The sequence below is a fragment of the Silurus aristotelis genome (assembly GCF_946808225.1).
Source record: "Silurus aristotelis genome assembly, chromosome: 15".
Lineage (NCBI taxonomy): Eukaryota > Metazoa > Chordata > Actinopteri > Siluriformes > Siluridae > Silurus > Silurus aristotelis.
Window position 1 is genome coordinate 6479191 of NC_139588.1, and position 27963 is coordinate 6507153.

The 27963-nt window shown below is 37.5% G+C and overlaps 1 protein-coding gene and 1 long non-coding RNA gene across 2 annotated transcripts; one reads left to right on the forward strand and one right to left on the reverse strand.

Annotated features, from left to right (window-relative positions):
* The first annotated feature begins 112 nt into the window (after positions 1-112).
* On the forward strand, positions 113-13418 carry dcun1d4 (DCN1, defective in cullin neddylation 1, domain containing 4). The gene is made up of 11 exons (XM_083563128.1): positions 113-242; positions 2194-2264; positions 2786-2825; positions 2948-3035; positions 7115-7203; positions 7323-7393; positions 8509-8600; positions 10304-10412; positions 11360-11464; positions 11581-11683; positions 12509-13418. The coding sequence occupies exons 1-11, from the start codon at positions 224-226 to the stop codon at positions 12562-12564; spliced, it is 843 nt and encodes a 280-aa protein (XP_083419254.1). The 5' UTR covers positions 113-223; the 3' UTR covers positions 12565-13418.
* LOC310738279 lies at positions 13124-27963 on the reverse strand. The gene is made up of 7 exons (XR_014536993.1): positions 27851-27963; positions 26627-27063; positions 24260-24429; positions 23836-24178; positions 21508-23223; positions 13480-21447; positions 13124-13250 (listed from the first exon to the last, which is right to left on the reverse strand). It is a non-coding gene; the product is annotated as an uncharacterized lncRNA (long non-coding RNA).

Sequence of the window (27963 nt, forward strand, 5' to 3'; positions counted from 1 at the left end):
CGGAACCCCAGCGTATGGTAAGTGGGCAGTGGGTGGGCGTAACGTGCGCGGGCGCTTCGGAGATGATTGACGCACTTAAGCACCAATCGCGGAGGGCGCGCGGGCGTGGTCAGGAAAGATGGCGTCCAACTGAATCGTTCGTGGGCGTGGCTGACACGGGCGTGTCCCGCCCCCTGGCCGGTCTGCAGCTTCGCACACAAATACAGTGGAGTGTTTGATAAAAATGCACTCAGATGCGACAAGTAAGTACCATCAGGGGTCTTAATGGTGCAGCTTTCTCGACGTGTCTCGACCCGGGAACACTTGTTGCGCGGGGGAATTGCTTTTGCTGTGTCTTGTGGATGTGTGATTTTTAAAAATATTTTGTTATTCTTTTTTTTTTTTAGCGTTTGACGCATTTTTGTGATGTTGAACTCGAGCCCCTGTCATGTCCGAGCGATCATACACATATACAATAACCCGATCATCAGGATCTCTTGTATTTCTTTTTTTTAATGCAAAGGCACGACTTTAGGGGCTGAAATCGAATGCACTGCATGTGTCTGCAATCTGATCAAATTTAGACAATGCACTTGTACAGTCTGATTTTCCCTTAAATACCATGGGAATCTCAGAGCCCCAGTTGTGGTCAGGGCATGACACACACGGTAACATGTGTATTCATTAGATATCAGAAATCGGGCCAGCCTGCTCTGTGTCTGTGTGTGTCTCTTTCTGTGTGTGTGAGTGAGTGTGTATGTACTCAACAATAGAGAGGGAGAAAAATTGTGACGCAGTTGGCTACATTTTGTTATGCCTTTCCCGTGTGTCGTGCAATAAGTGTGTGTATGTGTGTGTGCATGTGCATGTGCATGCATGCATATATATGGTGGTTTTGGTGTGTGTGCGAGCCAACCCAACATCAGCTCCAAAAGACAACCAATGAGTCACCTTTTTGTTGCATCCATCATCCAATGCAAATAATCCATGTGAGATCCTGGGAAACGGTGTCCCCAATGGTGTCCCCCATGGTGCCCTCTTTGGCCCTCTCATCTTCATCATGTGGACTACAGGCCCCACAAATTGACCCTGCACTCCACACATACTTTCGTAAACTTGTCACAAGTTGTTAAAGATGTATGTCTCTTTGCTTCAGCGTTAACCCGTTTCTTGTTCTAGTGTGAAATCTTGCCCCGTATCGACCCCTTTGGCCTTCCAAACCGTCCTCTTTTTACTCATTCAGCTTCCATGACGGTGAATGTAAAGGTCAATACAGTGGGCAGGAAGCCATCGTTTCGTTGTCATTCTTTTTTTCGCACGACGACGTCATGATCTTCAGGACATCTGTGGATTTATTGTCATTCTGAATTGTTTTGCTTTAAAACAAGTGCTTGAAAGTGACATCTTTCTCACTACTAAAAAAACACCCTGGAAACTATGTCGAACAAGAGGGAAGGAAAAAAAACATGTATAAACACCAGTGTCAGTAAAAGTCTATTATTTGGGAAATCCCATTTGTGAGAGTTTGGTGTTGCTTAGAGTGCTTGTTCTTGTTTACATTTGCCCCTTGGAAAGTGTGGTTCTATACCCCAGCCTGGTAAAAAAAAAAAAAGGACCCATGTGTGCCTTTTCAAAAAGGAAAATATGACAAAATCTGGGAATCCCAGTTCATTTATTTTTCAGAAGAAATATCATCATTATAACAATCAATATATCATCATCAAAGTGACATTTCTTCTAGACGTGTGTAAATGAAGTGTGTATAAAGCCTGGTGTTTAAATGCATGTATTTACATCAAGTCCAGAGATCTATGTAATGCAAGATATATGCATCCATCCCCCGAGCCGCTAGCTGTGACGACTAGCTAATATAGTGATGGTCAGTTAAAAGACACATGAGAGCTCATTCTGAGAAAAAAACAGGACAGCTGTGACAAACACTCTTGCTCGTTCTTGCAGCAGGTCATCCCTGATAGCTGAATTTTATGTATTTGTTGTGTTATGAATTGGGAATGCTTGTATCGCACTTACTCCACTGATCATTGATAACGCACCGTTAACAGAAAGGCTGCATGACTTAATGCTATCTCCTTCCACAACATACTGTTTGATTTGTAGCACATCAAACCATGAACCACATACGAATAAAGCTAGAAGGATTTGCTGGTGTGTTGGTGGATGAATGATGTTCGCTAATGTTTTCCTGTCTTGCAGATTTTCAGCTGAACTCCCACTTGTCCACACTGGCCAGCATCCACAAGATCTACGACACATTGCACAAGCTGGTAAATATCCACTTTTCTCGACTTCTACACGTGAAATCTCAAATGCTGAACCAAGTTGTGGTTTAAGTGATTCGTATGAGTGTAGATATTATTTTGTGCTTGATATTGCCTGGATGAAGGATGTAATGCCTGCAAAATGCATGTGTGTATGTATAGATGGTTAGTTAGCTGTTGGAAGAGTATGGATGATCCGTATCTGTCTGTCGGTCTATTTATCTATCTATGTTTAAAATACTTATTTTTAGTATGAATCTTTGTAGCCTCATTGGTTTATTGTTTCCTGAAACTCGGATGGGAGTAAGCAGGCAGTATCTGTGAAGGATAGAGTCTTAAGAAAAAGAGGCTGCCTCTTGATTCCTCTATGTGTGGACACACACACACACACACACACACACACACACTTACCTTGCACAGCAGTATGTTAATGCATTTGACAGGCTCTGCTCCTTTGTATTGTTGGTGAGTATTTACGTGTAACATAAAGAGTGCCAGTGTATGATGCAGTTTTTTCCCCCCTTCAGAATCTGACTGAGGACGTTGGCACAGACACTCACTCTGCAGGTAATGACCTCATCGGTAGTCCATGTATTCAACCCCCTTTATAAAACCCCTGTCTCCTCCAACAGCTTGATCAACATCTCAGAGAACCACTGACAAAGTGTGTGTGTGCTGGTTGTTTTCAGCCTGCTGCTCCAAAGCCATGCCCCCAAGGAAAAAGAGGAGGCCCACTGCGGGAGATGACCTGTCTGCGAAGAAGAGTCGCCAGGACAAGTACACTTTACAAATCCTTGCCTTTTCCTAATTATCTGTTTATTCACATATTCATCCAGGCCTCTATGTGTCCACTGTGACAGACCATATACAACCCATCTGTCTGACATCAGCTATTTATCAATCTGCCAATTAGCCATTCACACAGTGGGATACCAGAGGGTCATAATGCTTTATTTTCCAGCTAATTAGTCCTCGCGATCCTCGGGATAAAAAATTAACTCTTGAAGTAGGTGAACACAATTTGCAGGTGTTTCTCCACATAGTTTTCTCACATTATAACACCAATGGTCTTTTAATGCACAGAAATTAAACCTGTATATAACAAGTACAGGAAGATTTTTCTATACTTTCCAGTCATTTCGTCTGTATGAGGTGGTATCAGACAGTTTTGAGACGAGCTCTGTTTACAAGAGTTTACATTCAAATTCTGAATAGTCCTCTTGCACAGCAATACAGAGCTCCCAGTGTTCCTGCCACTTCTGGAATGCGTCCTGGAAGTCTTCTCTCCGGATCTAGGGTAGGTTGGGGCCAGAAATCAGATCATGTGGATTGTTCTCTGGCTATCATTGTTCAAGGTCTTCCTGATCTCTCGTCGCCTTCCAGTGATGTTCTTCCACTCTTGAAGTGGCTCTGTGGCAGATTTGCTCGGCTTCCAACATTATTTCACGTTTGCTCTTTGTACTAACTTGCTGTCCATCATGAAAAAATTGTAAAGCATGTGGTCAGAATAGCACCAGTTAGCACCATTCATCTCGAAACTTTTTGATACCATCTTGTATATATGTGACTCTTGATCCCTAGGTCAGTGGATCTGAAGTCTTTCCTGGGAACACTGGGTTTTGAACCATGTATTTAATGGAAGTCCATCACAGGGCACATACACATTCAGACACACTGAACTTGGGGGAATGTTGAGCTGCCATGTAGAACTGATTTTTTGGAAATTGGAGGAAACCAGGAAACCCACAGATCTACAGGGCAAACATAGGAAAAGCTACATAAACCTCACCACACCACAGAACCCCAGAACTCTGGAATTAACATTGGTCCTTGCAGCTTCACTACTGCACTGTATGAAAGTTAGATCAATTAAACAAAAAAAATAGTCTAACTTAAATACAGTATGTACTTGAAAAAGAGGATGTGGAATCTTTGATTTTGTTTAACCTACTTTCAAACTAATATCTTCGATGCTGCCATGGAGCTCAGTCTGTTTTATCTATTTGTTCTTAAAGTCGACAGCATAGTCTTTGTAATGTTCAGCAACAACATACTAATTCTCAGTATAAACATAAATGCTTATAAAAAACAATCATCAACATCATCAACAACAATCATCAACACCTTATGTAAAATTGTTCAGAATTTGATTAAAATAAAAACAGTAGTGAATTGTGCTAAATAAATATGAATGTATTAATTAATAAATACAATTCTATAATTAATAAATGATAAGTAAATATAATATAGTGCTCTCCGATCAGCACGCAGTCTCCCGTGTAAAAAACAAACAGCACGTGGCATCAGTGATTCACTTCTAGAGGTCGCTCTCATATTGACAGTGGACCTTCTCAGCCGCTCCAGCAATGGAAGCAACCTGGAAAAACTATTGGTATGGTTTTTGGCCAATAGATCCAACAGTCAACTATCGGCAAAATGATAAATCGGTCGATCTTTAGTAGCTACCTGTCAGAGCTGTTTTAACATTATATATACTAAAGCTCTAAATTTTTGTCGGAGATCAAATGATGAATATGAGATGAATTGCAGCTTTAATTTTCTAAATCTCATGTGTTTAACTCCTTTGGTGGAATACCACCTAATTTTCAATTTTCTTTTTTTTTTTGGTCAAATGAATAGGAACTGATGTCAATTACAGCATCAAGTTTAGGTTCCACTGATATCACTAAACTGGTGTATTTTTGCTTTGTGATGCAGTTCCAGGTGTGTACAGTTGTTCTTTGTCTCAAGAGGTTTCTCCCTTTATTGTATTTTTTTCAGGAGGTAAAGTGTAGCTTAGTTTGGTTAAGATCTAATGATGAACTTGGCCAATCTTAAAACCTTTTTTCCCAGCATTAAGTTATAGGGTGTTGGCAATATGTTTTTGTCTTACTGCATGATGAGGTTCATCTTAATTAAATTATATGAATTTCTCTGTTGCCATGTTTACAGAGAAATTCGTCTAATTTAATTGAGATGAAGACAATTAATTTTTTGGCAACAGACTGTTCTGAAAATACCTGTAAACTTCTGAATGCATTCTGCTGCTACTACCATCACGAGTGGGCCCTGTTTTTTGCGCTGTCAAAGTTGAACAGTGGCTTGCGAGACCGTCACCTCTGCTCTGTGGAGGTTTTTGATGATACCACTGACTTGTTTTTTTTTTTTCCACACAAAACTTTTACAGTGATTTTTTGGGTATAAAACCAAACACCACATTGTTTTTCATTGAAAAAATCCTTCCTTAGGATGAAGCCTTAGCCAAGCCTCTTTAAAAATAAATAAATAAATAAATAAAATAATGTTCTTCATTAGTTGGAGAATTTCTTTCTGACCTGGTGATCCATTCAGTAGGACTTAGTTAGGTGTGGTGACTGAGCAGGTAATTCCATGATAGATATCACTCCAGCTGACTGTTCACCCTCTAAATAACACTTACAGAGTTTGGCCATGTGCTTTGGGTCATTGTCTTGTTGTTTGGTGAAGTCGGTTCCAATGAGCCACAGTCCAGATTGAATTGCATGGTGTTGGAGTATGGAACGGGTTTTCCTTTCACCCAGAATAAGTCTCAAACCTTTCCCGCTGAAGAAACACCAAACCATTAAGATTCCACCTCCATGTATGACTGAGGGGGTGATGCAGTCTGCTAACATCATCTTTCCTGTGTACTGTTGAAGCCAGACATTTCAGATTTGGACTCATCTGCACCCTGCACTCAGTGTCACCCATGATACGGTTTCCCTGGAGCACAGAGGGTTAAGGGCTCAAGGGCCTAAGGGTGGCAGAAAAAAAAAAGGTCTAAGAGTACAATGATGAATTTTTCTTTTCAAGTAAGATTGCAGATACGTTTTTGTGTGTTTTCAGTGAATATTTTAGCACTTTTTAAATTAATCAATTGTTTTTGAAATTCAGTTGAATTTAGTTCCATTTTATTTGTATAGTGCTTTTAACACTGGACATTGTCCCAAAGCTTTGCAGAGATAAAGTATCTATCTATCTATCTATCTATCTATCTATCTATCTATCTATCTATCTATCTATCTATCTATCTATCTATCTATCTATCTATCTATCTATCTATCTATCTATCTATCTATCTATCTATCTATCTATCTATCTATCTATCTATCTATCTATCTATCTATCTATCTATCTATCTATCTATCTATCTGCTTTAGCTAGTTCCATTATTGTTGAAATGTACTGTTTAGTTATAAGAGCTTAAATGTAGAACTTGTTAATGCAACAATACCTCCACACACTTTAGATTATGCCTGTTTTTTATTGATTAAAATGTTATTTATTAAAATTAACATTTCAGTTTAAGTTACTGATTCAGGCTTAATTTCTTTACTTAATGTAAACTGATTTTAAAATATATGTTCTTGTTGTGCCCTGACGAACAAATCTAAAAAAACTGGAAACACACATGGGTTAATACATTTAATTTTTTAGTTTAGTTTAGAGCTTTATCTCCTTGGGGCAATTAATTTAAACGGTCGTGGTGCTTCACACAATCAGAACACACATACACATGTTAATACCTTAAAAAAATAAATAATAATTAATCTATTTCAACTGGATTTGTTACATAACCGTATTGCTTCGGGCACAAAAGTAAATTTGTACCGGTTTGTGGAACATCTAGTTGATCTTAAACGTCGCCCAAGGGGCATCCACTCAATGACCTATAAAACTATAAGTGGGTTGTGTAATTATTTTCTTGTGGTAAAGTATAGTGTAAAAACAGTGAACAGAAGTACAGTTGTTTAGATTTTCATGTCAAATGGGGCTGTTTTTTTTGGTGTGTAGGTTTGGTATTGACCCATTTTATTGAGAACTTTTTTATTTTTCAGTGTGTACAGAAGACAGGAGTCGTCACATATCCAGGAAGCTGAAGCTTTCTCCAGTAAGAGATGTCTGGAGTGGTTTTATGAGTATGCAGGTAACTCTTATACAGAGTATGATTTTATTTGAGGATGATGATATATGTAACTGATGGTCATTTTTCACAGTGTAAAACTCGTATGTATACATTTATACATATCTGCATGTTTGTTTCAGGTTGTGATGAAGTGGTTGGACCAGAAGGCATGGAAAAGTTTTGCGAAGATATTGGAGTGGAACCAGAGAATGTAAAGCACTGCAAATTCTAGTTTTGTGAATGCTAGTTTAACTTTTAAAGTTCATTTAATAATGTAATTTTGTGGGAAGAGTGGCATGGATTCATTTATCTGCCTTTTAGTAAAATTGTGTGTAAAAGTGTATGTTAGCTAATCCAAAAAAATGCATTTGTAATATAAAATGCCATAAAAGGCCTAACACATAAAGCTGAAATAACAAGTAAACAGCAGAAAAGCTTTTCTCAGAAGTAGAAATAAAATTAGACCTGCGTCTATGCTAATTGCAATATACCAGCGAGGTCAAAAGATTATATCTATCTTGTGGAATCTGCAAAATCTTCACTGAAAAAAACCCCACCTAAAATTGGTGTCAGAATACTATTGCCATTAAAGAGCTGGATATTTCCCAGAAGACAACATAATTAACTTACAAAAGTTCAAAAGTATACACCCCCCCCTGACCCCCCTCTTAATGTATGTTGTGACTTTAACTGTATATTATATACCAGTGTAACAGCAGAAAGGCCAAAACCTGGAACCAAATTATTAAATAGAATTATTGAATAGATGAATTAGATGGTATGATGAGAAGAACATTTTTGACATAAATAGGCAGAAAAATTATGTAATATGTATACTATATTTATTGATTTACTCTGATGTGGTTCAGAAAATGTCATAGTTACACCAGGGATGTTGAAGATATGGCGCACTGCAGCTTGACTGATGCCAGATATCAATCGAGACTTATCAATCGCTAACCGCTGGCAGTTTTTTTTGTCTTGTTTAAGGATTTATGTTGGCTTGCATGCTTGATTTCATATTTAATAAAGAGTGGAGCTAGATATTTATTTATATTTGGAAGCTATAATCTAATATATAAATGTGCAGTAACACATTGATATTTATGACTTCAAGATGTACAATCATTGTCACATGCTTAAATTTACACACAGGAGCACAAGTAATATTTTACACAATGGCCAGATGTTTATGAAAATCAGATCTCTTGATTAAAGGCTCGTACAATGATTTATGAGTAAATCTTTTTGTATCCGGCTTCGCAAATGAGGCCCTGTGTAAACTGTGTGAGGTGTGTGTGTGTGTGTGTGTGTGTGTGTGTGCAGGTGGTGATGCTGGTATTGGCCTGGAAACTGAATGCTCAGAGTATGGGTTACTTCACCCTGCAAGAGTGGCTTAAAGGAATGGGTTCACTTCAGTAAGTCTTTTAAGTGTTGCCCAACTGCTGTATAACCAATGACACCTATAGCCTGAGTGTAATCAGATAATTGTTTTAGTGCTCACTAGGGCTGGGCAATTGGAGTAAATTATATGTAGAGTTCGACCAATTAATCGGTTTTGCTGATTAATCAGTAAAGGTTACTGAAACTCAGCTATCCACTAAAAATCTATACTTTATAGTTTTTCCGGGTTGTGTTGTACAGTACGAGAGCAGCTTCTAGAGGTGAGCTGTTTATCTGTAGTGTCTTTTTTTTTTTTTTTCGTATTCATTTTGTATGTAACTCTTTATTTATTTGGAATATTACTTTTGTTTCAGTCTGAATGCATGTCTTTTTTATTTTCCTTAATATTTATTAATATAATTAATATTTCTTTTTATGATTTAGTAATGTTTTTAAATGTTCACTACTATTTTACATGGATTGTTTGTTTGTTTTTTTTATTCAGTAACTATTTGTATCGGTAAAATCAACTAATGTTTAGTCTAATGATATGCATTCAGATCTGTGATACAATAATATAATGAAACACTTTTTGTCTGTGATTTTATAACTCACTGTACATTATTGACATTTTAATGCTCATTAACAAATCGAACATTAAATATATTCCAATTGTTTTATTTTCCTTATTTTTCTTCATGAAGGTAAATGCTGGACAAAAGCTTTGAACTTGTCATTGATTTCAGAAGCTGTATGTTATTTTTCTCCGAAATACAATAAGTCTTTAAATAAGGGGTTCCCATTATTATTTATTTTCTGTAAATTTAATCACTGACCAACCTGCATTAAAAAAAATCTAGATAGGACTACTGTAACATGTGAACAAATTTAAGAACATGGTATGAATTGTTTTGTACATCTGTAGGATTCAAAAGCAAAATTCACTACTTCAGAACCATTGTGTTTTTTTTTTAAGTCGGACTGTAAAATGTTTATCAATTGAATACAGGGTGATTTGTCTCTCTGTGCTTTGTCTCAGATCGAAAACTTAAATCTAGAAAATCCAGAGGCTGGTAAATTATACAGAGCTTCCAGTAGGTTTGAAGACAAAATATAAGTAAAATTTTGAAAATGGAAACACCAACTGTAATAGCAAACCCCAATTAGTGTTATTACTCAATAACCATCTAAAGTAGTGCATTTGTTTGTTTTAGAGGAGAGAGATAGATGGGGAAATTTATTTTGCTTTCCATTTTCTAGCTGATTGACACTACTATAGTGTAATAGGGATAGTGAAAAATACTACAGTAGCATGTGTTTATGTAAATCCAACGCTTCTGAATGTGACTACCAGTAACATTTCTAAATATTAGCACCAATTTTAGATATTTCTAATTGGTATTTATTTGTAAAATTATATAAATGAATGAAGACCATAAAAGATATGCTATTGTTTCACGTTTCTTTAGTCACAATGTTTGAAAATCAAGCTAGTGTTCTGGAACCACTGATGTATTTCTTTTCACATATTTTTTATTTATCACGCAACTGAACAGCGAGTCAAAGAAAGTAAGCACCTCTGAGATAATTTGACTCGCCTAATGCCTCAAACTTGCTCCATTGCACAATTTTGTCTTGGGCAATGGGTTTTCCTGCAAAAAACAAAACAAACAACTACTGCACTGCTGCAAGTACTCGGCTGTCTTACAACACATATTTCATTCATCTCTTTTCTCAGATGTGATTCAACTGAAAAACTCAGGAACTCCCTTGACTACCTGAGGTCTATCCTCAATGATGCCACGAGTTTTAAGCTCATCTACCGATACGCCTTTGACTTTGCCAGGGTGAGTGAATGTGTGTAATATATGTGTGTAATATTGCAAAAGTTTGGAAACATCAAGTGTTTTATGATTTTGGAGTCACATGAATTTTCCTTTTGTTTAAATGCAAAAAAATTGGTAAAATACAAAAAGTGAATGGCGTTTTTGGCTCTAATAGAAGAACGTGTTTAAGACAGAGAACAGGACAGATAGTTTTAGCAGGCTGCCTCACCCCTCACAGTCAAACATGGAGGTGGATGCTTAATGGTTTGGAAAACCGAACCAACATGGCTTCCATTACATCTTCCAACACCATGCAGTTCCATCTGGACTGCGGCGCATTGGAGCTCACGTACAAACTCTGTAGATGTTATTTAGAGAGCAAACAGTCGTCTGGAGTGTTATAAATCATGAAACGACCTGCCCAGTCAACGTACCTAAATCCTATTAAACTGCTCTGGGATGAACTGGACCACAAGATCAGAAAGAAATCTCCAACCAGTGAAGAACATCTTTGGCAAGTTTTGCAAGAGGCACGGCAAAAGTATTTCAGCTGAAAGTATGGAGAAACTAAATGTCAGGATGCCGAGAGTGTGTAAAGCTGTTATTCATGCTTATGGAGGATTTGTCAATGAGAATAAAGTGTAAAACCTGGACATTTATGTTTGTTCGGTCAAAGTACATACTTTTTTATCATTTAGTTTGTGTGTAGGTGTTCCCAAGCCTTCGACAGACACTGTAGAGATATGCATGTGTATATATTTTTATAGGTACTGTAGACAGACTACTGTAGAGTTTATAGCTACTTATATTTTCTTATTAATTCAGTCCACCATTGAACAGAGCAGAGGTTCAAACACCTGTTAAAGACTCAGTAAACAGAAAATAAAGCTGTATTTTATCACAGTTTTGTTTGATTAAAACTCCTGGCATGAGCTCTAATGTATAACACTGTTACTGTGCCTTTGCAGGAGAAAGATCAGAGGAGTTTAGATTTAAACACTGCCAAGTGCATGCTGGGACTTCTGCTGGGGAAAACCTGGCCACTGTTTCCTGTGTTTAACCAGTTTCTAGAGGTGCTGCTTTCATTCATAATATTAATCACCAGGTTTAATACAAATGACTTGGGATACTGCATCAGAACTCATCCGTTCTGTAGGTCATATCTGTTTTTCTTTCTCTTTGATTTCAGCAATCCAAGTATAAAGTAGTAAATAAAGACCAGTGGTGCAATGTTCTAGAGTTCAGTAGGACCATTAACTTGGATCTCAGCAACTATGATGAGGACGGGGCTTGTAAGTACACATGATCCATACATGTTCCTTTCTAGCATCGAGAGATTGCGAGAGCATAAGACTGGAAATAAGGGATGATATATATATATATATATATATATATATATATATATATATATATATATATATTCTGTCCCATATCACTTACAGTGACACTAACCAATGCGAGTTAAAAGAGGGCGGATATCTCTTTTGCTCTGATTGTGTTATACTACAGGGGTGTACGATTATAAATATCGTCGATGATAATATTGTAATTGATTTGCGATTGGACATAATCGAGTATATCGGGGGAAAAAAAAACCACACCTACCGAGTGCACGCATACATAATGTGATGAAGAGTCGTGCGCTGTGCGCATTTGGAGCGTGTCTATTAAATCGCATTAAGAAAGATCACGAAAAGCGACGTTTATTTCATCTAATAAAATATGTTTTATTAAACGAAATAATTACGCTTGAAAAATTCCAGGAAATTTCAAGACTGGAAACTCTACATGGGAATTATGGGGAAAATATGGGAATTAACAGGAATATATGGACTTAATGGGAATTTAAATATGAAAAATACAAGAAGTCAGCTGTCTACGGTAGTCTTTAATGTTCCAGCACAATAACACACTCAGTAAAATACCGTCAAATTATTGTTCTCGATAAAATCCAAAGCCCTACATGGGATGTAGCATGAGCTTTACACATTGTGTAGAAATCCATAGTTTGTAGCTGTGGTACTGTATGATAGGGAGAGAATCTGACCAAGTTAGGGAAAAAACTAGGGGTAAAAGTGTTCGAGATATTGCTTTAGTAAAACTGTTTTGTATTTCAGGGCCAGTTTTGTTGGATGAGTTTGTGGAGTGGTACAAAGACCGAGAGATGTCATAGCGACAACCATCACGGCCTCTACCATCACCAATAACTAGAAAGTAATCTGCAACAGTCACCCTGGCATCAGTGAACGAAATGATTTAGAAATGGTCCTTACAAATGAAACCTAACCGGACCAGGTGGGGCAAACTGTAGGCATCCTACCACTGAATTTGTGTGTGTGTGTGAGAATGTGTGTGTGAGAGAAAATGAGTGTGTGAGTGGGGGAAAAAGTGTCAGCGTTTTATCGTGTAACATTCACACCTTGCCCTTCTCTAAAGGGTTATATGTGAGTGTCATCACTGATGATAAATAGCTAAAATAGCAGCTCAAGCCCCAAATTCTCACCTGATGTCCAGACCAACCTGCAAAGCATCATGGGAAAGCACATGACCAAGCTCAGTGTCACTCCCTGCCACCCTACTGTGACATGTCTTAACTGTGAATGTGTGAATGGCTGTTTAAGAGGGGGCGGGGTTTAAATGTGATATTCCACATAGTAGTCATAGGGTCTCATTTACAATACAAACTCATACCAAAACCATTTATTAATAATGATTTGAGTTGAAATATGTACTGCTGCTGATTATGATCTGCAGTTCAGTGACCAAACTTTAGATCCTGACCTGTTACATTACATTAAGACATGAAGTCTCACTTGCTACATGTTGAAAAGGCTTTGCAAGTGAATTATTAAGACTTTCCTTTGAACAACCTAATGGACAAAGTGGACATGGGCGTTTTATAAACTGTGAACTAAAGATGATAAAAAAATAGTACTAAATCAACCCTTCTTTCTGAAGTTCTCATTGCTGTTTCAATGCAGATAAACATCAACTGCTAAGATTCCACAGGGTAATTATATATATATATATATATATATATATATATATATATATATATATATATATATATATATATATACATACACACATATATACATACATACAAGTTTAGCATACAAGTTTTATAAGTATAACAACTACCTGCCATCAATCTTTTTTTTTTTTTTTTTTTTTTTTTTTTTTTTTTAAACCCACCTTAAAGATGTTCTTTTAAAAGATGAAGTTCTGTCACTTGTGCCCCAATGGAGGTGAAAATCTGAGGTTTGAGACAGAACTCTTTGGTGTCTTTGATACCGCAGATAAAGCAATGGCTGAAAAAACAGTGGGGCTAAAGATATTTGTGTTCATCAAGAGTAATGTAACAGGGTTTCTGTTCACCATAGAAAGGGTTAATGGTAAAAATCCTCTCGTGTGCCAACGTTAAGACAAAATGTTGTTAAGTAGTTTTGCTGTCATTCTTATTTTATAGTTGTTGTTTTTTTGTTGCTGTTTGTTTTATTTAATCAATTATTCAAGAAAGCATTTTTTTTAAAGCAATGCTCATTCCTGACATTTTTATAAAAAAAAAAAAAAAAAAACCAACAACAACTTACATGCAAGTCTGCAGATTGCCCTTCTTCGGCCACTTTAACTTTGAGGATGATGATAAATTTTGTGTTGCTCTTCTTCCTCGTGCGTGTGTGTGTGTCATTACTGCTACAATTTTACGCATCAGTGTGCACTTATACTTTCCAGTTGAATCTGATTGGGTATTTGAATACTCAAGCTGGTTTATGTTTTTGTTTCTCCTTTTCCTGTTGTTCCAAACAAGTGTTCCTTTTTCCCCAATTCATGTATTACTCAGATTAAATAATAATTGAGTCTGTCTCTTGATGATAAAAGAGACATGTGAGTGACCAGATCCAAGCTTCCACAGCAAAGACCGTTAACCCATTATGACTGTTGCATAGCAACGTTTAACATTTTAGTTGTGAACATTTTCAGTTTTCTCTTTGGCTGTGGTGTCTTGGACATAAAAGTGGACATAAAAAGTGTATGCATGCTACATGCAGAGCTGTCTTAAGTATAAATAACTTTCATTTTGATTTTTTGTAAATGTTTTGTACAGGTATTTGTGAATTTATTGTGCTTACATTTATTTTTTTTTTTTACAGCCATGGAGCAATTGTGTTACAGAAATCATGACTGTCACGGTATCTAACGCTTAAATACACTTTTAACCTCATTTTGCTCAACCGTTTCTGTTTGCTTTTTATTAACTCGCCATGCTCACCACGTGCTGAAGACGCCGCCCACACGAATTTAAACTAGTGCTGGATCGAAGTGCTTGCAAGGATAACAATGACTGATTTCTGTTTTTCTTTCATGATTTGACTCGGCTGTTTCATTGTCTCTTTGTAATGCACAAAATCCTTAAAAAAATTACAAATAAAAAAATTATATGTATACAATTAAAAGACCATAAATGTAATCGATAAGTTGTTAGATGTAGTTAGAACATTTAGTGGGGGCTAAAAACTACATCATGACTATGATTAGGTAGAAAAATCTGATTTAAAAAGAAATGTATAAATGGGTAAAGATGTAAATGGGAAAGTTTTGCAGTTAGACTGCTTTGTTTCTAGATTGGAAACAAACAATATATAATTACCACTAAAAAGAGCACAGCGTCTTCAAAATGTTTGATTTTTGCTTTTTAGTGATTATTAAATGTGTACTTTTAGAGCATTTGCAAAAATAAGTGAGACGTGTAATAATTTCCATATGAAGCGATCAAACTATAAATAGTTTTTTTCATTATTATTATTTTTGGGTTAAAATCAATATTGAGCAACATGCACTATATGGATAAAGGTTTGTAGACACCTGACAATAGAATTCATTCGTGATGTTTTTTTTTTTTACATTGCGTTCCACATTTAGTCCCTGTTTTCTGTTATAATAACTTCCAGTCTCCTGGAAAGATTTTGGAGTGTGCTTGTGGAGATTCATTCAGCCACAAGTGTGTTAGTAAAATCAGGTACTGATGAAGGTGAGGTGAGGAGAACTGGGGTGCAGTCAGCGTTCACATTCATCCCAAAGGTGTTCACTGGGGTTAGGAGCTCAATAGCAGAAGATCTTCTACTCCAAATCATGTAAAGCATATCTTTTTATGGAGCTGAATTTGTGCACAGGATAAGTGTCATGCTGGAACAGGTCTATTCAAGGGGTACATTTCAAGCTACAGCAACCAAAGACGACCTACACAATTGCGTGCTTCCAAATTTTGTGGTTGCAGTTTAGCGAAAAAACACATGGCTGATAAATAAATAAAGGGTGTCCCAATACATTTGCCCATATAGTGTATGATTGACGTGCAATCTGGCGGTATTATATCCTAATGCTGCTGTAGCCATTTTTGTCCCAGTGGCAGTGTTGGGTAAGCAGATCTCTGTGTTATGACTGTTGCTAAGACTGTTTTGCTAGCAGTGTTGGCTAATGCAGGAAGGGTTGGCCAGCTATCTGATCTGACTGTATATATTTGTATGTATGAATGGAAGTGTGTGTGTATAAGTGTCTGTTTTCACTGTAACTTATCTCTATATTCAGTATATAAAGAGGTTTGTCAATTGTGGCATTTTATCTTTCATAAATTTTCTCAATTTAAAAAAAAAAAGGAAAAAATCCTTGAAATAATACCAGAGCATGCTATTCAATTGAAACACTTCCGCATCATATTAGGGGGAAAAAAGCAACATATTCCAAAAAGTTTTTATATTTTAATACAGGCTTGGATTGTTATAGACATTTAATCTCTACATACATTTTTTTCAATTTGTTTTATAATATTCTTTCCCAAATCAAAAGAAACAACTAAAATAAGGTAAATAAATGTTAATTATGTCACTGTGGAAAAGCATTTGCCGTCGGTTTGTAAATTTGTATATTTAAACTTAAACATTCAAATATATTGAAATATATTTCTATTGATAGAATTAAACAAAAAGTAACTAAATATGAATTTAGTTTCATTAAGTGAATCAAAAATCAGTATACTGTTCAGATTTACCTAAACATTACATTATTGTTTAAAATGATACACTTTTTACATAGAAATATCAGACACCTCAATCTCAACATACACACATAATTTGCATCTAAGAGATGTGATATTCCTGTCAAATTCCTAAAGGACTTCCTTGAAGTTTGCAGTTCTTTTGCTTCTTGTAGACACCCAGTGTTCAATACAAAGGAGATCCTCCTCAATAAGTCGCTGACATTTTTCCCTACTGATCACTCTCCTGAGATGTAAAAGACTCCGAGCTCAGACTGAACCCATTCATTGCTCGCTTCTTCTGCTGAAACAACAATCTTCTCCGTTCTTGCCTTTGACGGGCCAGAGAGCTGTCTCTAAGATACTCTCTGACGTCGTCATTTCCCGGAGAAGCCACAGGTGTATCGGGCAGAGCTTGGGATACGTCCTGAAGCGCAGGGTCGGTAACGAGACGCTTTCTTGCTTGTAAAGGAGCACTTTCATTGGACAAGGCACTCAAACTGGACAACTTTGTTTTTAATTTGTTCTCTGGGTCTGTTGGAGATACTGGTGTCCTAATGCTTGGTCCTTGTGTATTCGTATATATCTTGTCACCAGAGGATGAATTTGAATCTGTCTGTTTGAATACATCTACTTGGGCTGGCTGTCCATCTAGGTTTGATGAGTATGGAGAACTCTTTGACTTGGTAAGTGGTTTTAACCTGGCAGTTTCTGAGGTCACTTTCACTGCAGATGGTGTATCTTGTATCTGTGAAAGAGCCTGATTTCGTTCAGTTTCGTTCAAATTTGATCGCCTTGTGTTTATCTGCCGTGGCACATGATCTCCAACAGTTGCTGGTGTTACATTTGGCATAAACATCCTTGATTCTGTTCCTACTTCCATTGCTTCCCATTTTTTAAATGAAATGGATGGAGGCAAATGATGAGGTTTATACTGTTTGAATGGAGTGTATCTGTTTACTGTTGGTATTCCATCTATTTGGCCAAATGATTCATTTTCCTTTGTAGTAACTTTGAATTTATCGTCAGATGGCAAACTTGGTTCGCTTTCCCTTTTCACTTTTGGAAGCTGATTGAAAGATAAATCTAATGATCCATATAGATGTTTTGCAGCACGACTGGATTTTGTGCTTGGTTTGTAGATCGAGGAGCTTATTGTGGTCTGTTGTTTGGTCATTTCCGCAGTTGGAGATTGTGACTGATTTGAGAAACAAGGTTCAGATTGTGTGAACTTAATGCATCTTTTCACCTTTGGCAGTTCATCGAATGAGGAACCTATTTGGCCAAAGAAATCGTCCTTCTCAATGGTGGGACTCAGTGTAGCCTCAGATCTTGTAGACTGTGTTTTAATTGAGAATTCTGGTTTGAGCCTCTCTGTAATATCAGATGTTGAGGGAGACTGACTAGAGGGATATGGTTCAGACTGTGTAAACTGTATATATTTATTCAACCTTGGTAGTGAATCAAGATTTGTTCCTAGTTGGCCAAAGAAATTGTCTTCTGTTGGAGGATTTTTTAAGTCAACTATGGGGAACGCAGACCCCAGTAATTCTGTATTCTTTGCTACATCAGCTGTGACTTCATGGTAATTTGAAGACATTGATTGATGGTGTGTAAACTGTATATATCTCTTCACCTTGGGCAGTCCACTAGTAGATGCATCCATGTTCTTAAAAAAAGGGTCTTCATTATTTGACTTATCAGCAGGTGAAGAACTGGACAGTTGTAATTCTGATTTTATCAAAACTGGTGTAACTGTTTGTCTGTGTAAAGGCAGAGATGAAGAATCAGTAGAATGCTGTGAGAACTGAATGTATCTTTTCACTTTTGGTATCTCAAAGGATGCACCAATTGGTACAAAGAAATTGTGTCCATCAGCAGCTGGTTGTTTATGATCTGTAGATTCTAATTCTGAGGCAGCATGTATTGGTTTTGCCGTCCTGTTGGTTGAAGAGTGCAACGGTGGAAATTGCGAGTGAGGTTCAGCTTGTGTAAACTGAATATGTCTTTTCACATTTGGTATTCCGTCCAATGATGCACCTATTTGCCAAACGAAATTGTCTCCCTTGATGTATGGACTTTGAGACTTCATTGTTGACACAAGTTCTGGTGTCATATTTTCTGTAATTACAGATGTTGAGGAAAGCCGAGTTGAAGGTTGAGGTTCAGATTTAAGGACCTGAAGGTATCTTTTTACTTTTGGGACTTCATCCAAGGATACATCTATTTGTCCAAAGAACGAAGGGATTGACTGATTGGACAATTCAACTTCAGATTGTGTAAACTGGAGAGATTTTTTCACCTTTGGTATACTACCAAGAGAGACATGGATTCCTTCAAAGAAATTAGGTTTGTCCTGACGTGATTTTGTAGCAGATATGGAGTGTGATGTCGCTTTTGCTGTGACCTCAGGTGTCACTTGTTGTTGGAGGAAGGACAGAGGCTGTGGTAAATTCTCTGTGAAATGAATTCTTCTCCTTACTTTTGGTATTTCATCAAGGTACACACCTATTTGTTCAAAGAAATTGTGTTCATCAACAACTGGATTGGACACTTTAGATGATGAATTATTTCTTTTCACTTCTGTGCCTGTTTGCATGGTTGTTTTCGTCTCATTTAAGAGAAAGTGTGGTTCAGAAAACATCTCAGATTTTGCAAACTGAATGTACTTCTTTACTTTTGGCAATCCATACAGAGAGACAGCTATTTCTTCAAAGAATGTATCTCCAGTATTTTGGGGTTGGGCATGAACTTTATTTACCAGAGATGGTGTTGTTTGTTTATCAGATAGTGAATATTTTTTTTTTAAGGAATGGTCTGGTGACAAAGTTTGGTAATGAGTTTCTGATTGGGAAAACAGAAGGTGTTTCTTTACTTTTGGCACTTCATTAAATGATATTGGTATTTGCTCAAAGAAACCTCCACTTTTAATGGATGGAGTGAGCTCCTGTACAGTTTGAGGCTCAACTTGCCTGAACTGGACATATCGCTCTACCTTTGGTATTGTGTGTAAAGATATATTTTGTCCATTAAAGAAAATACTGAATGTGTTAGATGGGGATTCTGTTTTTGGCACTACCTCAGGTTTAGCTGTTTGGTTAATTGATGCTGAAGATGTTGAAAGATCTGATTTGTGTGATTCAGATGGGAGAAACTGGATATACTGTTTTACTTTTGGCACTTCATCAAAGGATATTGGTATTTGCCCCAAAAAACTGTCTTCCCTAAAGGATGGAGTGAGCTCCTGTACAGTTCGAGGCTCAATTTGCCTGAACTCGACATATCTCTGTAACTTTGGTATTGCTTGTAGAGATATACTTTGTCCTTTAAAACAAATACTAAATGTGTTTGATGGGGATTTAGCTTTTTGCAACAACTCAGGCCTAACTGCTTGGTTAACTGATGCTGAAGGTGTTGAAAGATTTGATCTGTTTGATTCAGAGGGTGAAAACTGGATATACTGTTTTACTTTTGGCACTTCATCAAAGGATATCGGTATTTGTCCCAAAAAACTGTATTCCCTAAAGGATGAAGTGAGCTCCTGTACAGTTTGAGGATCAATTTGCCTGAACTGGATGTATCTCTCTACCTTTGGTATTGCTTGTAGAGATATACTTTGTCCTTCGAAGAACATTTTGATTGTGTTAGATGGGGATTCTGTTTTTGGCACTGACTCAATCCTAGACACTTGGTTAATTGATGCTGTAGGTGTTGAAATATTTGGTTTGTGTGATTCAGATGGGAGAAACTGGATATATTGTTTTACTTTTGGCACTTCATCGAAGGATATTGGTATTTGCCCCAAAAAACTGTCTTCCATTAAGGTTGGAGTTAGCTCCAGTACAGTTTGAGGCTCAACTTCCCTGAACTCGACATATCTCTGTAACTTTGGTATTGCTTGTAGAGATATACTTTGTCCTTTAAAGCAAATACTAAATGTGTTTGATGGGGATTTAGCTTTTTGCAACAAATCAGGACTGACCGCTTGGTTAATTGATGCTGAAGGTGTTGAAAGATTTGATCTGTTTGATTCAGAGGGTGAAAACTGGATATACTGTTTTACTTTTGGCACTTCAGCAAAGGATATTGGAATTTGCTCAAAGAAACTGTCTTCCTTAAAGGTTGGAGTGAGCTCCTGTACAGTTTGAGGCTCAATTTGCCTGAACTGGATGTATCTTTGTACCTTTTGAATTGCTTGTAGAGATATACTTTGTCCATCAAAGGAAATATTGATTTTGTTGGATAGGGATTCTGTTTTTGGCACTGACTCAAGCTTAACTATTTGGTCAGTTGATGCTGAAGGTGTTGAAAGATTTGAGTGTTGAGATTCAGAGGGTGAAAACTGGATATACTGTTTTACTTTTGGCACTTCATCAAAGGATATTGGAATTTGCTTAAAGAAACTGTCTTCCTTAAAGTTTGGAGTGAGCTCCTGTACAGTTTGAGGCTCAATTTGCCTGAACTGGATGTATCTTTGTACCTTTTGAATTGCTTGTAGAGATATACATTGTCCTACAAAGCAAATACTGATTTTATCAGATTGGGTTTCTGGTTTTGCCACTGACTCAAGCCTTACCACATCTTTTGTGATTGATTCAGTTTTTACACCATCATTAACAATGATTTCTTCACCCGAAGCTTTTTCAAATGATCTACTTTGTGAGAAATGAAGATATCTCTTTACTTGTGGAATTGGATCCAAAGTTGGATCAATCTTTGCAAAGATGCTGTCTTTAGAAGATAAACTCACATTGGGCCTCTGTGATTCAGATATTCTGTCTGTTATTGAGGTAGATTCCTGCTGATTTGGAGATTTAGGCACAGAGATTGAGAACAGAAGAGAATTTTTTAGCTTTGGTAGTCTATCAAAGGCTTGTCCCATTGTTGCAAAGAAATTATCCTCATTTGTTGTGGGGTTGACATAGTCTGAAGGCATTGTTGGCTGTTTTTTGAAAGAAAAGCCCAAGAAGCCCCCGGTACCCTTACTGTTTGTGGTTGCTGTTTTGGGTTCTGACTGGGCAGCTTTCTTATTGGTTTCAGACCCACTTCTATTGAACAGCATTGCACTTAGTCCACTAAGACCTTTAAATAACCCTCTGTCCTTTTCTTTAATGCACTTGTCTTCTATATCTGTACTGCTTGAAGAGTTGTCATAGTTGATACTCAGAATCCTGTCTGAATTTACGACTGGTGTGGCATCAGTGTTAGGAACTTTATGTTCTAATCCTATCTCAAGTCTCCTGGGGTAGTCTCCATGTTTGTTTTCCTCGTCGTCACTATAGCTACTGGTACGTGATCTGTCTTCTCCCAGCAGACTGGTGGTCTTTTGACTTGTCCTATAAACAGGATGCACATTGTATAGTGCAGGTTCATCTTCATGATAACTGCTAATATTTGAGGAATTGAAGTATTCTTTGTACTCCGCAAACTGCTCATCATCAAAACTGTCCCCTCGAGGATACGTCATGTATATGTCTGTTGGGTCCAGGGTAACAGTGTCTTGTCTGAATCGAGCACCTGGGTTTGCATTCTGGTCTTTAATTTGAACATCTTTTTCAAAAGGATAAAGTTTTCCAACACAGTTGATATTTTCTGAGACGGAATTCCTCTCATCATCCATTGGGTTTACTGTGTATTCTGTGGGTCCTCCTTCACTTTCTCCACTTTCGCAAGAGTTGCATGAGCTTAGTCTCTCAGACAGTTCGTCTACGGACATTTCCCTTTCTGCAACATGCGAAACACGACTACTTGATCTGGGCGAGCCCTCTGTGAACGAAAAGCTATCTCCGCTGTCGTTCCATAAATCTGAGTCCAGTTCATCCACACACTCTTTCTGTGATTTAAACACGTTCAAAGGAAACGGGTCTGTGATAAATCCTGGTATTATTGCCTGATGATCTGTACTGGCTTGTCCAACTTTTTCTTCATTCATGGTAACTATAGGGGAATCTACACTTTGCTCAGTTGAGTCTCTTGCTTCATAAGACATCTGTGCTTCATACGGTTCGAAAGAGGTTGCAGGTGAAATACTCCTCTCCTCGAATTCTGTGGTGTCTTCTGGGTCTGGGATATATTCAAACTGCATTCCGTTGCTACTTTCAGTGAATCTTTCATTGTTTTCCGCTCTTAGTGACATTTCTTTGTGCATGACAATATTCTCAGCCAAGGATTCCCTTTTCTCGAAATTATCATATACACCTGCAACACTTGTATCGCTCCCAGATTGACTTTCTTCTACAGTGACATAATATGGAACAGCCCCTTGTTCTTGTATTTCTGTAACTGTCCCAAATGTCACTCTTGGTCCTTCATGCACTTCATGTTCTTGGTCATCAGTATCCGAATAGCCTTCGTTTACATATGGCCTCTGCCTAGTTGAGGAAGTCTGCAAGTTTGAAGGTGATGTAGCAGAATTCCTCTTATTTAGAGATTGTTTGTACCATTTTTCCAAAAGTGGTCTTAATATTACACCAAGAACAAAAGCCACAATGAAGGTGATAAAGACGGACAAGCAGATGGCTAAAACAAAATGAGGCTGTTGCACTGCTCGTACAGCGGGGACATTCCTCTGTATATAGTCATCACGTTCGACGGATCCAATTTGTGCTTCTCGTCGAAGCCTTTTGTCAAAGGTCTTTTTACGAACATGTACAAAAAAAATGGAGACATGCTCTTTTTGGTATCCTGAGACACAGACATAAAGTCCTGCATCATGCTCTGTGGTGTTACTGATATGGAGGAATTGTTGGCTGTCAGAGATTTGGCCATGGGGTGTCCACCAACGAGTGTGCATTAAATCTGATGAAAAGAAAAATTTTTGTAATTATGACCTATATACTATAATGGCTCTAAGTATATGATGCTTATCCCCACCAGATGATTTCTACAGTATATAGCCAGATTCTGTGGAAGTACCTGGGGTCAACTAGGCAAAGTAATGGAGAGTGTGTGAGGGACACTAAAGAAAAGAGTGCCTAGAGGGATTTGGGATAAAAGGGTATCCGCAAGAGTGAAAGAGGGACGTTTCTAAGATGGTGGTGACACCGTAGAGTTAAGGATGCTTTGATTGGGAGTGATGAAAATTGGACAGGATTAGAAATTAGTTTATTAGAGGGACTGAGGAAGTAGGACGTTTTGGAGACAAGTTGGGGCGCAATTGAGATAGTTTGGTCATGTGAAGAGGAGGGTATATCGGGAGATGAATGCTGTGGATGGAGCCCCCAGGAAGGAGGAAAAGATAGTTTTATGGGTTTATGGATGTGGTGAGGGAAGACATGCAGGTAGTTTATTTGAAAGAGGCAGAATCTTTATTCCTTTATATCTTTAATCTTTATTCCACTAGCAGCGGAGAGAATAATAATAATAATAATAAGAAGAAGGCAGAATCTATGCAAACAACTTAATTAGTACCTTGGTTGGCAGTGCTACAAGAAAGAATGACCTCCGTCCCCTCATCCACTGTCACCTCTTCTTTGACACCGGGGGTGTTGTATACAGCTTGTGGACATGTAAGATCTGATTCCTGGAGGTACAGCAGGTTCTTTCCAGCATGGTGTGAAGGAGAGAAACACACTACTTCCCATGCGGTATTACCCAGTTCCCTGTCGAAGCTGAGCCACCTTCGTACTGTCTTTAAGTTACAGTCACACCTCCACCTATTTCCAGAAATGTCTGCCAAAATATTCAAGTTCCAAAGAGACAGGAAGTCTGGCACAGGTATTGTGGCCAGCAGGTTGTAGCTCAGGTCAAGGATCTATGTAATACAATTAATGTATTAATGCATTCTTAGCACACTCTTTATGTGTAAGCTGCAGAATATTAAAAAAGTTGTTACCTTTAGGTTCTGGAGGTCTTTAAAGGTTTTTGGGTGGATGGTGGTGATGAGGTTATGATGAAGTTGAAGCTCACTCAAATGAATACAACCAGCCAAGTCAGCAGGTCCGATCTCAGAAATTCTGTTGTGGGATAACTGGAGCACTTTTAAGGATTTGATATTGCCTAGTCCTAAAATAGAGAAGCAAAATAGACTGTTACATGGATATCAGATTCTTTTTTTTATTAGCATAATCCAGGTGTGGATTTGATGCATCAAAAAAGATTTACCATAATGACAATGTATCTATCAGTGAAAAGATTATCAGGAAGCTGTCTAAAATCTGAAATGTAATATAGAAAATCAGGTAACACTTTATTAGAGTATATAGGCATTTATATCACAGACATAATCTCTGGTTTTATCTGTTTGGAATGCACGATTGGGGAATGCGTACTTTACAACTGAGGGTATGTCGCCAAAGATTACGACATGGCCCAGGATCCTGTCACAGGTTTACCACTTGTTCTTCCTTAGACCATCTTTGGTAGGTGTTACCCACTGCAGATCAGAAACATGCCACAAGACTTAAATTTTTTTTTAAATGCTCTGGCCCAGTCTTTTAACCATCACAATTTGGCCCTTATCATAGTCACTCAGATCTAACGCCTGCCCATTTTTCCTTCTTCCAACACATCAACTTCTAGAACTGACTGTTTGCTTACCAGCCAAAAGCTTGCCAACTTTTAAGAGATTGTGTTTCATTTATCTTGCAAGCTCAAATTCAGTGGTTTTTTTTTTTGCAAAGGACTAGAATGTCTTGCATACAGACTCAAAAGCTGCTAAACACACACACTGGGAACAGCCATATAATGCCCTAAAAACCTTCAGATGTTTTTCCCGAAAACATCGTGGTGGTACGATCATAAGCACGATCATGATACATCTTTAAAAGAAGAGAAAAAAGTAGTATATTTTTTTAATGTCTGTTGGTTGAGAAAGCTGATCTAGGCTTGCAAATGGGGACGGAAAGAAACAAAGTCTCTTGGCATTAATTAGCAGTACTGTGGAAAAACACAGAGGGATCACCAGAGGTACGAAATGAAACCTTTGCAGAAAACAAACCCAGTTATTAATCCTCTCTGACATTAAACCAAAAATCGTAAAATAGTATTTCTATATAAGAATCCATGTAAATAATGTACTATTGATTGATGCTGCAATTGTGATCAATTGTATGATCACATGAGTTACAGGCACAGTCTACAAACTTATAGCCCCATGTAACCCATAAAACTCCCATAGGCTTGAAGTCTAGATTTAGATTTAGATTGTACCAGTTACTCAATTTTAATGTTAATTTGGTTTAAGTGCTGTAAAAGTTGATATAGATGGCATTATTGACTTTTCCCAGCATTTAATGATTTCAGTCAACTCCCAAAACATTCATTCTCATATGTTAACGCTGGTAGTGTTTGTTCTACTATTCTACTAGTTGTTCATAGTCAATATATTCTACATGTTTATTGTGTTTATTTCTTAGCTAAAAAGGAAAAAAATTGATGCTCATTATTCCATTGGGCCTAGGACACACCCATGGGAACACACATACAGCAGGGAGAACATGAACACACTGACAAAGATAACCAGGGAATGTGATTTGGCACATCGCTTTTCTTTAAAGCCCCTAATAAAACCCTGAAATAATTATACCAAGCCCTTTAAACTCTACAGAGGTGTTTTTACTGGTTAAAAAGACACCAGTGATTTATAGCTGTCCATAGTAATTGCGAACATGAATTAGTGTTTAACTGATTTACAACAGGGTGGAATTCTCACTTGTTTATGCGAACAGTGACGACGGAGACAAAAGCATTATGTTTCAGTCTGAAACAATCCCACAACTACTACAGCCAAGCTTTGATCCGATGATTGTTTACATCAATCATAAAGAAATCATAAAGTTTTCCAGACATCATGCTATTATTTGACACAAAACATATATAATTGTTATACACAGTTGAATTGTTTTATGAACTTCAGAAGAATAAAAAAAAAAAAAGGGCAACAAGATCAGGGACTGTTTATAGTTTATACAGTATAATAATAACGATCAAGTATATCGTGCTATTTTTGTAAATAAATGTTAAATGTAATTATTAGAATTTTGCTATGATATATTAAGGTGTAAAACACTCCAAACCATGAGGTTGTAATCACCCTCTCGCACTGATTCCTATTAAAGCATGCCTCGTCATATTTTATTTCTTACATAATGACTGACATCACTGTTGCCACGGTGGCATGATATTTCGAGTGGATGAGGTCTATAAAAGTGCTTTCTGAAATAGTCGGGGTGTGCCCATATGTGTGACTGGGTGACTTTACCTCTTGGCAGACATTTTAACTGGTTTCTGTCAGCAGACAGCAACTGTAGATCAGGTGCCCAGGACACACATCTCTGATTTCTTCTAGTCAGGGTCCTAGTGCTCACAACCCCTCTGCTCCCTGAACACATCGATAGACTCTTTAGTGAATTATTTCCTAACTGCAGATGTTGAAGCCCATGCAAATGCAAATGTCCTGAATCAAGAGGAGCCAGAGAATGCAAGGCATTATGTGATAGATCCAGGGCAGTGGCAGTTGCTGGGATATGTGAAGGGGCCTTGGATAATCCCAGTGAGGCACAGTTGACGACCGAAGACTTTTCACATATGCAGGAAGCTGGGCAGGAAGTGATGGGCGATAGGGTTTGCACCCCACACAGCTGGAAGATCAGGACTGCAATGCAGTGTACAATACAGGACACTAACATCACAGCAAGCCTATACAATACAGAGAAATAGGTTTTTTACCAACAGGTATATACACTGACAAGGCATAACATTTATAGTCACCTTTTGCTGCTAAAACAGTCCTGACCCCTTTAAACATTAACAGCATGAACTTCTTCAGGAGCTTGTCTTTTGGATCGGACCACACTGGTCAACCTTCACTTCACACGTGCATCAATAAACCTCGCCAGCCCACGACCCCGTCTCCAATTCACCACTGTTCCTTCCTTGGAGCACTTTTTATAAATACTGACCACTGCAGACCAGGAACATCCAACAAGAGCTGCAGTTTTGGAGATCCTTACGCTTGCCCATGTTTCCTGCTTCTAACACGTCAACTTTGAGGACAGAATGTTTACCTGTGCCTAATAAATCTCACCCGCTAACAGGTGCCATGATGGAGATAATCAGTGTTATTCACTTCACCACTATAATGTTATGCCTGGTCAGTGTGTGTGTGTGTGTGTGTGTGTATATATATATATATATATATATATATATATATATATATATATATATATATATATATATATATATACACATATAAAATATAATAATTTTGCTCTTTTTATTCCTTAAGGTGTGAAAATAGTCTACTATATGACTATATGACTATATTTTAACTTTGCCAGTAGGATTTTGTCTCACAAAACTGTTCAAATCTCTAACAAAGTACATTAAAAAAGATAAATCACAAACCTCATAATTTAAAAAACTGTTCTTTAAATGTGTACAATTTTTATCTTAAAAAAAAAAAGAAGAAAATATTAGTACCTACCGCCCAAAGCTTTTAAAGCCACTTCAGAGGAAACACTGTAACTTGTTCAGAACGTATCATCCAAACACTTGTGACTGTGAAATACTTTGACTTTGAATCGAACCCACCCTAGA

What these genes read in the sequence shown, in the direction of transcription:
- dcun1d4 (XM_083563128.1), top strand. An exon ending in ACGACACATTGCACAAGCTG is followed by an intron (nt 2,265 to 2,785) that starts GTAAATATCCAC and finishes TCCCCCCTTCAG; the next exon opens with AATCTGACTGAGGACGTTGG. An exon ending in TGTTTAACCAGTTTCTAGAG is followed by an intron (nt 11,465 to 11,580) that starts GTGCTGCTTTCA and finishes CTTTGATTTCAG; the next exon opens with CAATCCAAGTATAAAGTAGT.